At 44.4% G+C, this 13,052-nt stretch overlaps 1 protein-coding gene across 1 annotated transcript; it reads right to left on the bottom strand.

The window, feature by feature from the left end:
- Window positions 1–624: 624 nt before the first annotated feature.
- cnn1b (calponin 1, basic, smooth muscle, b) lies at window positions 625–7,906 on the bottom strand. Its single transcript, XM_035181535.2, has 7 exons — window positions 7,577–7,906; window positions 3,033–3,154; window positions 2,874–2,940; window positions 1,841–1,978; window positions 1,505–1,621; window positions 1,271–1,417; window positions 625–1,006 (listed from the first exon to the last, which is right to left on the bottom strand). Exons 1-7 carry the CDS (start codon window positions 7,634–7,636, stop codon window positions 761–763), a joined length of 897 nt encoding a protein of 298 aa, XP_035037426.1. The 5' UTR covers window positions 7,637–7,906; the 3' UTR covers window positions 625–760.
- Between the last annotated feature and the right edge of the window lie 5,146 nt (window positions 7,907–13,052).

Raw genomic sequence — 13,052 nt, forward strand, 5'->3', positions numbered from 1 at the left:
ACTAAGTTCAACCAAACGTCACGACACCTACATTTACTCGTGTGTTTCATAAATGCATCGTGTGACGGACCAGGCTACTTCTACTGAAAACCACAAGGACTCACACAAGCCATGTAAATCAGCCCCTGGAAAAAAGGCACTGTGGGTAATTTGTCAGGCTGGTGAACATGACGATTTGTCAGGTGCTCACAACACAAAGCGATGAAGCCACAAGTCCTCCTGCATCGCCGGCCCCGGCCCGTCGGTGGAGCCGGAGCGTCTGCGTCATCCCGAGCGGTCGGATCCTGGAGCGCCGACATTTTGTTTCCACAACTGGGTCAAAGTTCAATAGCACCAACGTGGTCACTTGCTTCCTTTGGAGGAATCTTAAAAAAAACAAACTCAGCTTAGTCAGTGCTCGAGGTCGTAGGGAGGTGAGCGGGAGGGGGGCACAAACATTTAAAAATCTCTAATTACAAAACACAAAAAGCAGTAGAATAAAAAAATCTATAAATAGAAAAGGTCATTAAATCTCATCTTCTGAGTGTTTTGGTTATTTAGCAGTTATTAAATTCAGGTCAGTGTGAACACTTTATCGTTTTACTTCCTAAGAGTAAAAAAATCTGTTAAGGAGCGAATGGGCGGAGGGGGGAACGACGGCACGAGTCAGTGATGAAGAAAAATCTGCTCGTCACAGTCGTGGTCGTTTGTCGGGAGTCAAAGCAAAATGGAGGGCGGGGGTGGGGTCAGTGTGGCTGTCCGTGAGTCATCTCTTTATTTCTTATTCATCCGAGTACTGGTTGTAGCCGTCGAACTCGGCCTCGCTGCCGTTGTCGCAGCCCTCGGTGGGGTTGGCGCAGTACTTGTTGTCGTAGACCTGGCGGGGCAGGCCGTAGGAGGTCATGCCCTGCTGGGACGCCACTTTGTTGGTGCCCATCTGCAGGGAGATGGTGGTGCTGTCACAGTTCTCCAGGTCCAGCTTCTTGTCAAAGATGTGCCTCCTGGTTCCCGGAGCCGTCATCCCGGCCTGAAGGGGACAGAAGAACCGGGTGAAGGGTTTAGATTCTGAGTCAAGTCAACATCGCTGCAGCTTGATTGAATTTAAGGCGACTGACAGGGCTTTGCTTTTCTATATTTAGTTTTCCCAGTGGATTTTAAAGAGAAAGCCACTGATTGAGAAGAATTATAGAAGCTTTGATGATCTCATTTAAAAGGTTTTAAGATTTTATTGATTGAATAAAATGGAAGACAAAGAGCTTTAATTTAGAAAGTCCTGAGGCTCTGCCCTCACCTGGCTGGCTCCCTTGTTGGTGCCCATCTGTAGGCTGATGGTCGATTGGTCCAGCGGGTTCTCCATGCCGATCTTGGAATCATACAGGTGGCGTCGCGTGCCGTACGAGGTCATGCCCTTTTGGCTGGCGAGCTTGTTGGTGCCCATCTAGACACGAAAAACAAAAAGCAGCGAGTTAAAACAGCTGAGAACACCGTTAGCCCGGGGACGCGGTCAGTTGGACTCGGCTCGGACCTGCAGGCCGATGACGTTGCGTCCCTCCCTCAGCTTCTCCGGGGCGAAGCGGCGCTGCTGCTTCTCGGCGTACTTCACTCCCATGTCGTACTTGGACTGGAAACCTTTAGACCTGGCCTGAGGGAGCGAGGCGGCACAGACAGAAAGGAAACATGGCCGGTGATGGAGTGCACTTTCCATACTTGTATTGTTTGTATTATACAACCACTGTGGCAAGACGCAACACTAAGCACTCATACAGGTAAATGAACGTCTGCAACAGTGTGTGTGTGTGTGTGTGTGTGTGTGTGTGTGTGTGTGTGTGTGTGTGTGTGTGTGTGTGCGCGCTGCCCTCACCATGCCAGTCAGAGCGAGGAGTGTGCTCTGGACCTGAGTGTGGTTGACATTCTCGAACAGATCGTTGGCCTCGAAGAGGTCATGTGGCTTCAGGCCGTACTCTGTGATCGCACGCACAAAGTTCCCGATGTTTTCCAGCTGAGGAGGGAAAACGGAGATAATGAGAGAAGGGCGTCTGTTCGGCCTCCGACGTACACGTGAAGCCTGAAGAAGATTGATACCAGTCGTATATATTCATAAGGTAAATTCAGGGTGAGCCCATCGACTGTAAATAAAGACGACGTGTGTCTTGTTCCTCCCACTATCGGGAAATTAAGACCTGGTCCTGCTGAGACACGTTATCGACCAATCAGGAGTCAATCAGCTGTCAATTGTGATGTTTCAAAAATGACTAATTAAAACCAAACTAATTTGACGTGTACTTTTTAATTTGGTCCGTGTCCCATCTGCTAACATGGAGGAGGCAGACCTATACCGGAGGGCAATAGAGATGCATTGGCTTTACTTTATGGGGATCATAACCATAACCCCCATCTTTATTTACAGTCTATGGATGAGCAGTTTTTAGTTTATGAATAAATGTGCTTTAGAGTTGTTTCCTTCCATTTTATTCTTTATGCTAAGCTAAGCTAACCGGCTGCTGGGAGTTATATATTAATATAGATAACGGAATTTATCTTCTCAGTTTAATGTGGACACCATAAAGTAAAAATGCTGAGACACTTTAAACAACTGGAGCTAAATATGAAAGCGTCTCGAGGCTTTTTCCCTCATAAGGTCCGACTCCGTCTGAGCAGCAGCGTTAACATCACAGGGAGAATTATTTCTAAAGAGCATCAATCAACCCTGAAAGGAAACATTTGTTTTTTATTCAGTTAGGACCTAATAAATGTCGCTGGCTCCGTTTGATATGGCAGCGACTTTATGGAATGTAAATAAGCTCTGGGTCTCCGGGGCCAACGGTTCCACGCGCTCTCTGGAAAACGTCCACCTCAGCAGGACAAATAATGCTGTTTCTCCTCTGTCCACGTACCTGAGGCCAGTTCTGAGTGGAGTTGTTGATCTTTCTCACGGAACCCGGCTGCAGAACGTTAATGAGCCTATAAAGAGACAGGAAACAGTGAGTGATCACAGACATCATCAAAGCATCATGGACGTTTCTGTGTCGTCCTCCCAGCGTCCGTCCACTCACTCGCACAACAGCGCCCCGTCCTTCAGACTCTCCATGAAGTTGTCTCCCATCCTCTTGCCGGTCACGTCCTGAATCCACAGCCGGAGCTCTTCCTCCTTCTGGTGGTCGTACTTCCCGGCGAGCTGACGAGGCGGGGGACACAGAGGTCAGAGGTCAAACAGAAGAACCTTCTATTGATTTATATTCGGTTTTGTGCCCAAACCTGCCGAGTGCAGAGCGGTACATGTTCTGTGGTTATGGAATGAAATCAACATGATAAACCATAACTGCTCCGTAACTGGAGTCTCACCGTAAAATAAAAAGTGAGTGATGAGCGAGAGAGAGAGAGATGAAAAGAAAACAAGAGGAAAAGTGAAAATAGCTTGTGGACATTCCTACTCGGAGAAACACGCTGGCTTCTCTCTCCTCTTTCCATGTATTTCCTTATTGGCACAATCACGTTGGCCTAATACTTTGAATTCTGGTGTGGGGTTTAAGGCTGCTCCCCCCTTACACACACACACACACACAGACACACACAGACACACACACACACACAGAGACACACACAGAGACACACACATGCAAACCCTCGTCCCCTCTTCCTGAACGTTCTGCAGATAAGTCCTCACAGTCTGGGATCGGCAGCCAACACAAACAAGTCTTTCAAAGCAGCAGGGATAGCAGAGCTTCCAGTCCATCACACCAAACTTGGGAGAAACAGCTTTCCCCAAACACTCCCTCTCCCCCCGTCTGCACTCGTCTCCGTCTCCCATTGGCCCAGCTCACATTTCTCTCTCTCTCTCGCTCTCTCTCTCGTCCCCTCTGGGTTTTCCAGAATCTGCCCTTTTACAGCGAGTCGACTATTCAGACAAACCAGGTCCGATAAAGACAGGCCAGCAGCGACAGGTCCCGCTTGCACTCGAGGTGCTTCAGCTCAGAGCTTTGATTCGGCTGCTGTAGGTAGTGGAGCTGCAGAACATTTCTTTAAATCACAGACGAGGAGGATGAAGCACGAACACATCAGAATATCCCTTTAAAAACCTCAGACCATTTCTGTTATCTTCTGTAAAAACATGTTTAAAACATGTCCGGTGCACGTCCACTCAGTTCCTCCATATAAACCAACACTGTGGACGTTTTGCTGAAAGGTCGACCTGCAAAAACAAACTGTGCACGAGAAGAGACGAGTGATAAAGTCTCTAAACCGAGCAGTGAACGGCCACCAGCCACAACAAGAGTCCGCTCATACCAGACCAAGTAAGGCTGCAGCGACAAACCTGCCCAACTGAAATGAGCCGAAGTTCACTGTAACGCTTATAAAGTATCGTAGGGAAATGTTAAATACTCTCAGCTTAGTTTGACACATGTACCTGTGGGACAATTAAAAAAAAGACTTCACAACAAGTCTTCCATTTACTTGAATCAAAGTACATATGTTTATTCAGCTAAAAGTACTGAAAGTATCTAAAAGTACTCATTCTGACAGTAACTGGTTGAGGTAACACTAGTTACACAACTACACTTAGTGCAGTGTTTCCTGCCTGTAGTGGTCACAAGATAAATCTGAGGGGGTGTGAGATGATTCAAAGTCCTGCTTCACACATTTTGGATCTAATTTGACAGATAATAATAATTACTAAAATTAACTGTTTAAATCTCTTTGGCAAACCTGGTTTAATCTGTGTAAATAAAATGTATTGTAAAGGCTTATCAAATGTTTTCATAGTTGTATATATAAATGTAAATAAGGCAAAGGGACTTTATGTAGAAAAACATCTGCAATGCAGTGAAGTATAAAGTAGCATCCAATGAAAACACAAGTTCAAGTACCTGAAAGTTGGTTAAAGTACTGTACTTAAGAAAAAGTGTCAGCAGCCGACTGACTGTCTTTATTTATTGTTTAAGTCAAGTTGGTGCCAACTCAAATTAAACCTTTGAGAATCGTAGATGTATTTTATTCAGATAAAATCCTCATAGTGCTGCTTGTTTCCAGAGATTTTACATGTGAGAGGTTTGGATTATTTTTTTAATTAATTAAAATAAGTGAGGAGCTGAGAAAAGCTATGGTTGTGAAACTCGACATTTTGAACGACATCTTCCTTTAGAAGCAGAATGTGTGACTTCAGTTGAAATGAAGACACAAGCAGCAGCTGCAGGAAACATGAAGTCAATGAACAGACTCTAAAGTCAAGTTGTGTCTGATATGGATCAGTCTCATCATTCAAAACCAACATTAGCCACTGTTAGCTACTGTTAGCTTCTCATCAGCCGGCACGAGCAGCAGAACCCTGCCTGTACTGAACTTGTTTGTGTAACATGAACGCAGCTTTAAATCTGTGAGAACAGAGTCTCACATGTGAATTATGACATTTCAACACGTCGTTTCTTTGCGAGTGGGAATTGGATGCGCTCCATCGATGACTGGTCCATGTGCGCTGTGTCAGGACAGTGTTTTGTCCTTCTTGACTCCAGTGTAAACTGTTTAGACTGAGGACACTTTCTCAAGTTGCAGGTCGGAGCCCGGCCTCTCCTTAAAAGGCCGTCGGATTCTCCCGATGTACCTGCCGGCTCGTCCTGCTTCATCTCTGAGGTCATGCTGCTGGAACTCCTCATCGCTGCCTGAACCCACGAAGCCTCAACACACGTAAAAAGTTATTTCTCTCTGGCGTCTAACGTCGTTTCTGATCCACGGCAAATAAAGAGCGCAGGGCTCCACCCGGCCCTCGTGCACATAATCGACTTGGAAACAGAGATGGCAGCGAAATAACAACCAGAGTCTGAGGGCTTCATTCCTGACTGGGAGCCTGCTGGCTGCTGAGTGGCAGTAATGAAAGGAATGTGGGTTTCATAGAGTGCACTGCACCTCAGCGTGAGATTAAAGCTCTGATGAGCGACGGCACTATTCAGGGAGGAGGCCACATCCCCTGCAGGAGAACAACGGTGATGAAGATGATGATGATGATGATGAGCGTTGGAGCAGCCGCAGGTCGACGGTTCTGTCGGCAGCTCTGACTCATCACTGCTGTCATGAACCTGCAGAGCCGACACTGATTCTACTGTCACTTCATCACCAGCTTCACCGGGAGGCTCAGAGCTTCAGCTGCATGTTCACGCTGAGTACAACCACATTCAGAGTACATTTACTCTGGGGCTGTAGTTTGAGGTACTTGTACTCTATTTCTGTCACTGCCGCTTGTATCCTGAACTTCACAACACTTCAGAGAGAAGTATTGTACTTTTACTCCACTGAATACTTCAAAAACAACAAAACACAGTATGTGAGGAAGTTAAAATTTGCTTCAACCAAAAATTATAATATATAAAACTACTCTGCTGCCACGATGAGTACTTTTACTTTTAGCTCTTTTATACTTTAAGTATATTTACCTTTGCCACGCAGGTTGTGTTTATTAAGTTTGGTGCAAATCCAGGGATTTATTTTTCTCTTTCTTTAAACTGTCAGATCTGATGTTTTATGATATTTTAATCTTCATCAGCCTCATTCAGGGGCCTGTTGTTTCTCAGTGTGTGACATGTGGTGCAGCTTGATTACATTAAGGAGACTGTTGGGCCTTGGTGGAAATATGAGCTCTACTATCATACTAGTTTACTTTTACATAAATAAGACAGTGAATAGAGGACTTGTTGTACTTTTACTCTGTGGTATGAAGTGGAGCCAAACACCCACTCGTCAATTCTTTGGAAATATTCATCATTAGGCTGCTTCATATCACGAATACCTTCACACGTTGTTATTCAACTCCTTTTTAAGCTCGTTTTTTACAGTCGTACAACAATTATTTTATCATCTTTGGATCAGTTGGATCTCACAGAACCATAAACAGTAATATTAATAATAATAACTCAGTCAGACCTGATCTGTCACTCTCTCTCAGACCAACTGCCCCCCCCCGACACTTCACAACAGCACAAATAACTCGGCCACTGATTCAGCCCCAGAACCGTCAACTCGCTCACTGCGTCGTCCCACAGGACATCCCATCATAGTGAGGACTCCTTCTATATGATGATCATGAGCCAAACTCAACATGCTTTATAGATAAAATATGTTTAATATGGTCTTTTGTAGGGAATCATTTCAATAAGATCAGAAAAGATAAAGATAAAGTAAAGATAATCTCGTATTAGTCCCACGATGGGGACATTTGCTGTGTTGCAGCAGTGATGAAGACAGTCAAAAAAAGACATTGGTAAAAGTAATAAATAAGTATTCTACATAAATATATCTGCTTTATATTTAAATGTTTCTGTTTGAGGATGAAACATAAGAATTAATCCTACAACCTGCAGGTTTTATACCATTAGTTCATAGAACATATGTCAAACTATATATACTATATAAGAAATATCTTATAATTAGAAAATAGATTCACACAGGACCAGAGTTCATTCATCCTAAAGCTGAGAATAAACCTCCACTGACTCCACTGGTTTATCTCCAGCTCCACTGGTTTATCTCCAGCTCCACTGGTTTATCTCCAGCTCCACTGGTTTATCTCCAGCTCCACTGGTTTAACACATGACTCAACGTGTGAACTCACTTTACTCTTGACCTCGGCAGAAAGTCCGAAGGCAGGTCCGCTCCTGAAATGTGTTGTCATCCTGCAGCTGAGGAGGAAGAGGAGGAGGAGGAGGAGGAGGAGGGTTTTTAAAAATGGAGGAGCCGCTGTGTGTCCAACACTGAGAATAAAACAGTCCCAACAAATCCCTGCGTGTCCTCCTGTCCTTCTCTGTCCTCTCTGTCCTTCTCTGTCCTTCTGCCCTGTCTGTCCTGCTGTCCTGTCCTCCTCCTCTTTGTGTCGCAGCTGCTCCAGATGTTGAACAACTTCTCTCAGCTGGATCCTTTTTTAAACGCGTCCCATGTGCGTGCCCTCCGATTGGCCGGAGCCGCCGTCCAATCGGGACGCAGCCTCCTGGTCGTGGGGGGAACAGTGGGCGAGTGATGTCACCGCTGCGGTATTGGATTCGAACGGTGTCACTTTTTCCACCTTCAGGCCAGAGAGGGATGCTGCTGTTATCAGATTCAAACAACACATCATAGAATCATCACTCATTTATCTCTTTGATGACTCTTCATGTTCTGGGAGAAAAGGTCTAATGTCACTGTGATATCAATATTTGATATAAGTTTATGTATTTAAATTTACTGCATTAGATCCTCACTCACACATAATAATAATTATTTTAAAAAGTACTAATTATGTATATTTTCTCACAATGTTCATTTTCTGTCTGTTAAAGTTCAGTATATTTTAAGTCCAATCCTACTTTCATACAGTCCTACTATATACTCTGTTTACTTTGTATAACGTATTATAATATTTATATAATATTTGCAGTTATTTAATTATTTATGGCTTTTTTTCACATTATTACTGATGTTTGTATTTTTTACTTTCCCCTTCACTGCTCTGTACGTAGTGGGGATAATAACGTTGCATCGTATCGTATCTTATCTTATCAGATCATATTGTTGTTGAACAAGATGTAATATCACAATACTACTACTACTACTACTACTACTAATAATAATAATCATAAGAATACTACTATTACTACTAAAGGAAAGTTTAGCTGAGATTAAGTAACAGTGTCTTAAAGTTAAATTCTTACACACTCACAATAAAAGAGCAGGTAAGATTTCCCTGGTTTATCATCACAGCTTCGTTAACTTGCCTGTTAACATTTGTATAAAACTGTAAATGTATTTTGTCTTCAATTTTACAGTTTAAACTGGAGCTATATTAATAAATTTACAGTACGTTTTATATAGATTGTGAAACTAATACGGAGTGGGACAGACGGACAGGACGAGGTTCATTCAGCTGGGGATTGTGGATCTGGACAGAATCAAACTTTTCTTTCAGTTTGAGATTTCAACGCCGACATTTACAAGAAGTCCTCACCAGATCCAAATATATGTGTGTTTATAGCGTCACATCGCTGTGGAGCTGACAGCAGCGTGTCTGTCGTGTGTGTGTCTGTGTGTGTGTCTGTGTGTGTGTCTGTGTGTGTGGAAGCTTCTGAGCGCCTGACGTCACTCGGAGAGCAGTGAGGTGGTTTTCCTCTTTTACTCCAGTGTGTTACTCCTCTCTCCCCCGATGGGCCGGCGGGCGACAGGGAGAAGGAATGCACCAGATCCAGGGACTGTGGAGTCAGAGGGGGACAGAGGAGGAGGCTCCGTGATTCACCCTCTGCTGTGTGTGTGTGTCTGTGTGTGTCTCTGTGTGTCTCTGTGTGTCTCTGTGTGTCACTACTGGACACATGGCCGGCCGATGGAGCTGGAGAGGAAATTTCTGGAAAGGGAGAGAGAGGGACACAGACAGCTGAGGTACAATAGAAAGATTACTGGACACACACTGTTACACAGCAACACACACACACACACACACACACACACACACCACACACACACACACAGACACACAGGTGAAATAATTACTGCAGAGCGATGGTCTGCATGAGCGACTTCAACCGACCACAACACTGTTGGACTCGTTCACATCCAACTCACTGCAGCTGCTACGTTTCACCCTCAGAATAAATCACATGAGCTTTTGTCTGAAAAAGTTCAGATCCAGTTTTAATCAGGGCTCCAGCACCTGATTAATATGGATCCTGCAGCATCACAGAATCAGAATCAGGGTTTATTGCCAAGTAGGTTTACAGATAACAAGGAATTTGCTGTGGTGTGTTTGGTGCAAATACAAAAATATAAAAATATAAATAAAACATTATAAACACTAGAGAAGAGATTGTGCCATTTGGACGAAGAGTCAGTAAAAGTTTGTAAATGTAGTTTCAGGTTGATCAGTTTGTATGTGAAGACAGAAAGAAACAATAAATACACTTGACGTGTCCCCTGAGGGCCACAGGTAGTTGAAGTGCCGGCTGGTATGTAAACAACAACATGTTTAATTTAATTAAATAAACTTGAAAGACGAGTTTAAAACACTGAAAGTTTCAGATGAAGGTGAAACGTGTTGAACTCATGACACATATTTAATAAAATCCTGTTTATGGCCCTGATGAGATCACAAATAATCAACCGAGCCCAATAAATAAAATGAGTTTATTAAATAAGTGGGTAACTTTCTACATTCTGCTTTTACAACACAGCAGACGTTTCATTTGTTGTAATATAAAATGTTTCTGAGGTGATTAAATCATCAGCAAACACAGATTAAATTAAACTTAATCTATTAAATAGAATTCTGCTTTCTGCACAGACGCTATTCACAGTTACACACACGCACACACGCACAAACACGCACACGCACACACACACACGCACACTAAGTGAGGGTTTTATAAACATTTCACAGGGAGAAGAAGAAGTGTACACATGGAATTCAGACACTTTATTTGGGCATGATGGGAGAAGGGAAGGGCCTGAGCAGACGTGGAGAGAGAGACAGAGGTATAGAGATGTAACATGGAGGAGGAGGAGGAGGAGGAGGAGGAAGAGGAGGAGGAGGAATCCCTCACAATATAAATAACAGACACATATATTTACATCCTGCTGGGACTCATGTTGTCTGTATGTTTGGGTTAATCGGCGTCATGTGATGTGATGAGTAAAAAGACCAAAGACAGTAAAAGTGCCACAGTTTTATCGACCTGAGGCAGAAGTCCTGTGATAATAAACTTTGTGTTTACAGTATATTTACATTGAATCGACAAGGGAAGGTTTTTAAGAGTTTAACTCAGCGATCCAAGAAAAAAACTACTTTAACTGGTGATTTACAATTTCTAATTCCTACCGGGACTCAAACATTCACGTGTGGAACATGTGTCAGAGAAAGTTAAGAGACACATGAACAGTGAACTCATCTGGGACGGGGGGGCTCCAGGCTCTAGGTGTATTTACGATGGAGGTGTTAGGTCGAAGTCGGGAGTCATGAAATTCAACAGGCTGCAGACGGAGCATTCCATGGACCAAGACTGGAGGAAGGATGCAGGGACCCAGTGAGGGAGGGAGAGGAAGGGCGAGGGAGGGAGGGAGGGAGAGGAAGAGTTAGGGAGGGAGATTAGTGCAGAAACTCAGAAGGGCATTTCTACACCCCTCTCCCCCTCTCCCCCTCTCCTCACTCCGCTCCGTCGGGCTATTTATGGAGAAGGCCCTCGAGATCCTGCTCAGCTCAGGAGTTCTGAAAGCTGAGTTCATGGCAGCGTGATTCTAATCTGCCGCTACCGTCGGACAGGAGGCTTCAAACAAACCTGGATTTGGTCAATGAGACCACCAGCGTCCACCGGGACGTCTTCGAACACGAGTCGTCACCTTCAGCCGCTCACCGTCATATATGTTTGTTCATCTTCATCTGAATTTCACTTCTTAGCCCAACAGTTCTCAAACGTTTGCACTTCAAGGACAAATCAAGTGACACAAACTCGACCACTGGACTCCCAGTTGACCAGACTTCTGCTTTTCTATGTTTTATTAGAGGAAGTGTATGAAATCCAGGATCAAAATGGTCAAACATTCGGTCGGTATGTGACCAGGGACCCCTGGAACCCCTCAAAGACTCCAACCAGTGTATTAGCTTCACTTTGACCTTTCAGACACAGAACTACTCTCTGTGTGTGTTAACTTCATCTGAATCTTCTACTCTCATTTCCACAGTTAAAACTAAAATCACAACTTCCTTTTACTTAGTTTAAAAGTTAATTCAACTCAATTTCAGTTTCTTCTGTGAATTTCCAGCTGTTTTATGTTTTTATGGATGTTTTTACGTTTGTTTTCTGGTCATAAATATCTGAAGAATTGGTCCCTCGTCCTTCTAATGCTCCTCCTGAGGACACGTAGGTGAACATCGTGTTTTCAGTGGTTTTCTCACGTCCTGATCGAGGCTGAGACTCGAGACGTCTCGGGCTGAGGTCGGCAGCGACACTTTGCTGCTGCTTGTTAACGAGCTGCTTCACAAGTCATTTCAATCACCTCTGGGCAGCACCTTGGGAAAGCAGCTCCGTTTACAGCCTCTCCGGTGGAATGTAAAAATGGTTTTAATGTGTTTTGTTTTCCCAAGTCTGGGAAAGGTCTTCACCATAAATTCCTCCTGAAATAGGCATATCCCTATAATCTTATTTTTACATAATTATAACTTGCTGGGAATCGTCACTGGCCTGCGCTGCTCACAGGGAACGAGCTCACCACACAGATATCAGACCTGGTGAAGGGGGGGGACTTCACATTTATAGACAGGAAGTCAAAATGTCCAACAAACACAGCTGACAGGAGGTAAACACTCCTGAGAGGCCGGAGAGAACTGAGGGAGCTGCACCGAGCCGGGAGAAATCCTGTTGAATCAGAGTGACGACAGACGGTGGACCTCTGAGTCACGCAGGTGTGTTTCTGTGTGTACACAACACGCAGGTGATGATATCCACCCTGTGTGAGTCTGTGTGAGAGAGTGTGTGTGTGTGAGTCTGTGTGTGAGTGTGAGTCCACACTGTGAATGTGAGTCGTAGTAGCAGGAGGAAATTTTCATTGAGCCTCTGTTATGTGACCATGTTTGGTAAAGCTGCTCGAGCACAGTCTCTGACCAAGCCCCTTGACCGATTGGTACGTACGAGTACACACACACACACACACACACACACACACACACACACACACACACACAAGGAGGTGGATCAGACCCCCCCCACCTTTCTTTCACTCCTACTTGAGTCAAACCTCTTGTTTGACTCCTTCATCTCATTTTGAATGTCTCACTCCGTCTTGGTCTTTTCATCTCTTGCACATACACAACTCACAGAGAAAAGAGAAGCACGCAGCTTGATGCCAGCTCCCAGTAGCAGGTCTTGGCGAGCTGGTGCAGAACTGTCACACAACCAGCCGGCCGCTGACGAGCCACTGGAGCGGTTCAGTTTGCTGCCGTGTGGACACGTCACCCTGAAGTCAACAGGTCATTCCCCTGCTGACATCATCGCTCAGAGGACAATGAATGTGCACAAAACATAAACAGAGGCTCGGATATAATAATTATAAGAATAAAAAAAAAACACGTCACCAAC

This window comes from Hippoglossus stenolepis, chromosome 16, assembly GCF_022539355.2.
Source record: "Hippoglossus stenolepis isolate QCI-W04-F060 chromosome 16, HSTE1.2, whole genome shotgun sequence".
NCBI lineage: Eukaryota > Metazoa > Chordata > Actinopteri > Pleuronectiformes > Pleuronectidae > Hippoglossus > Hippoglossus stenolepis.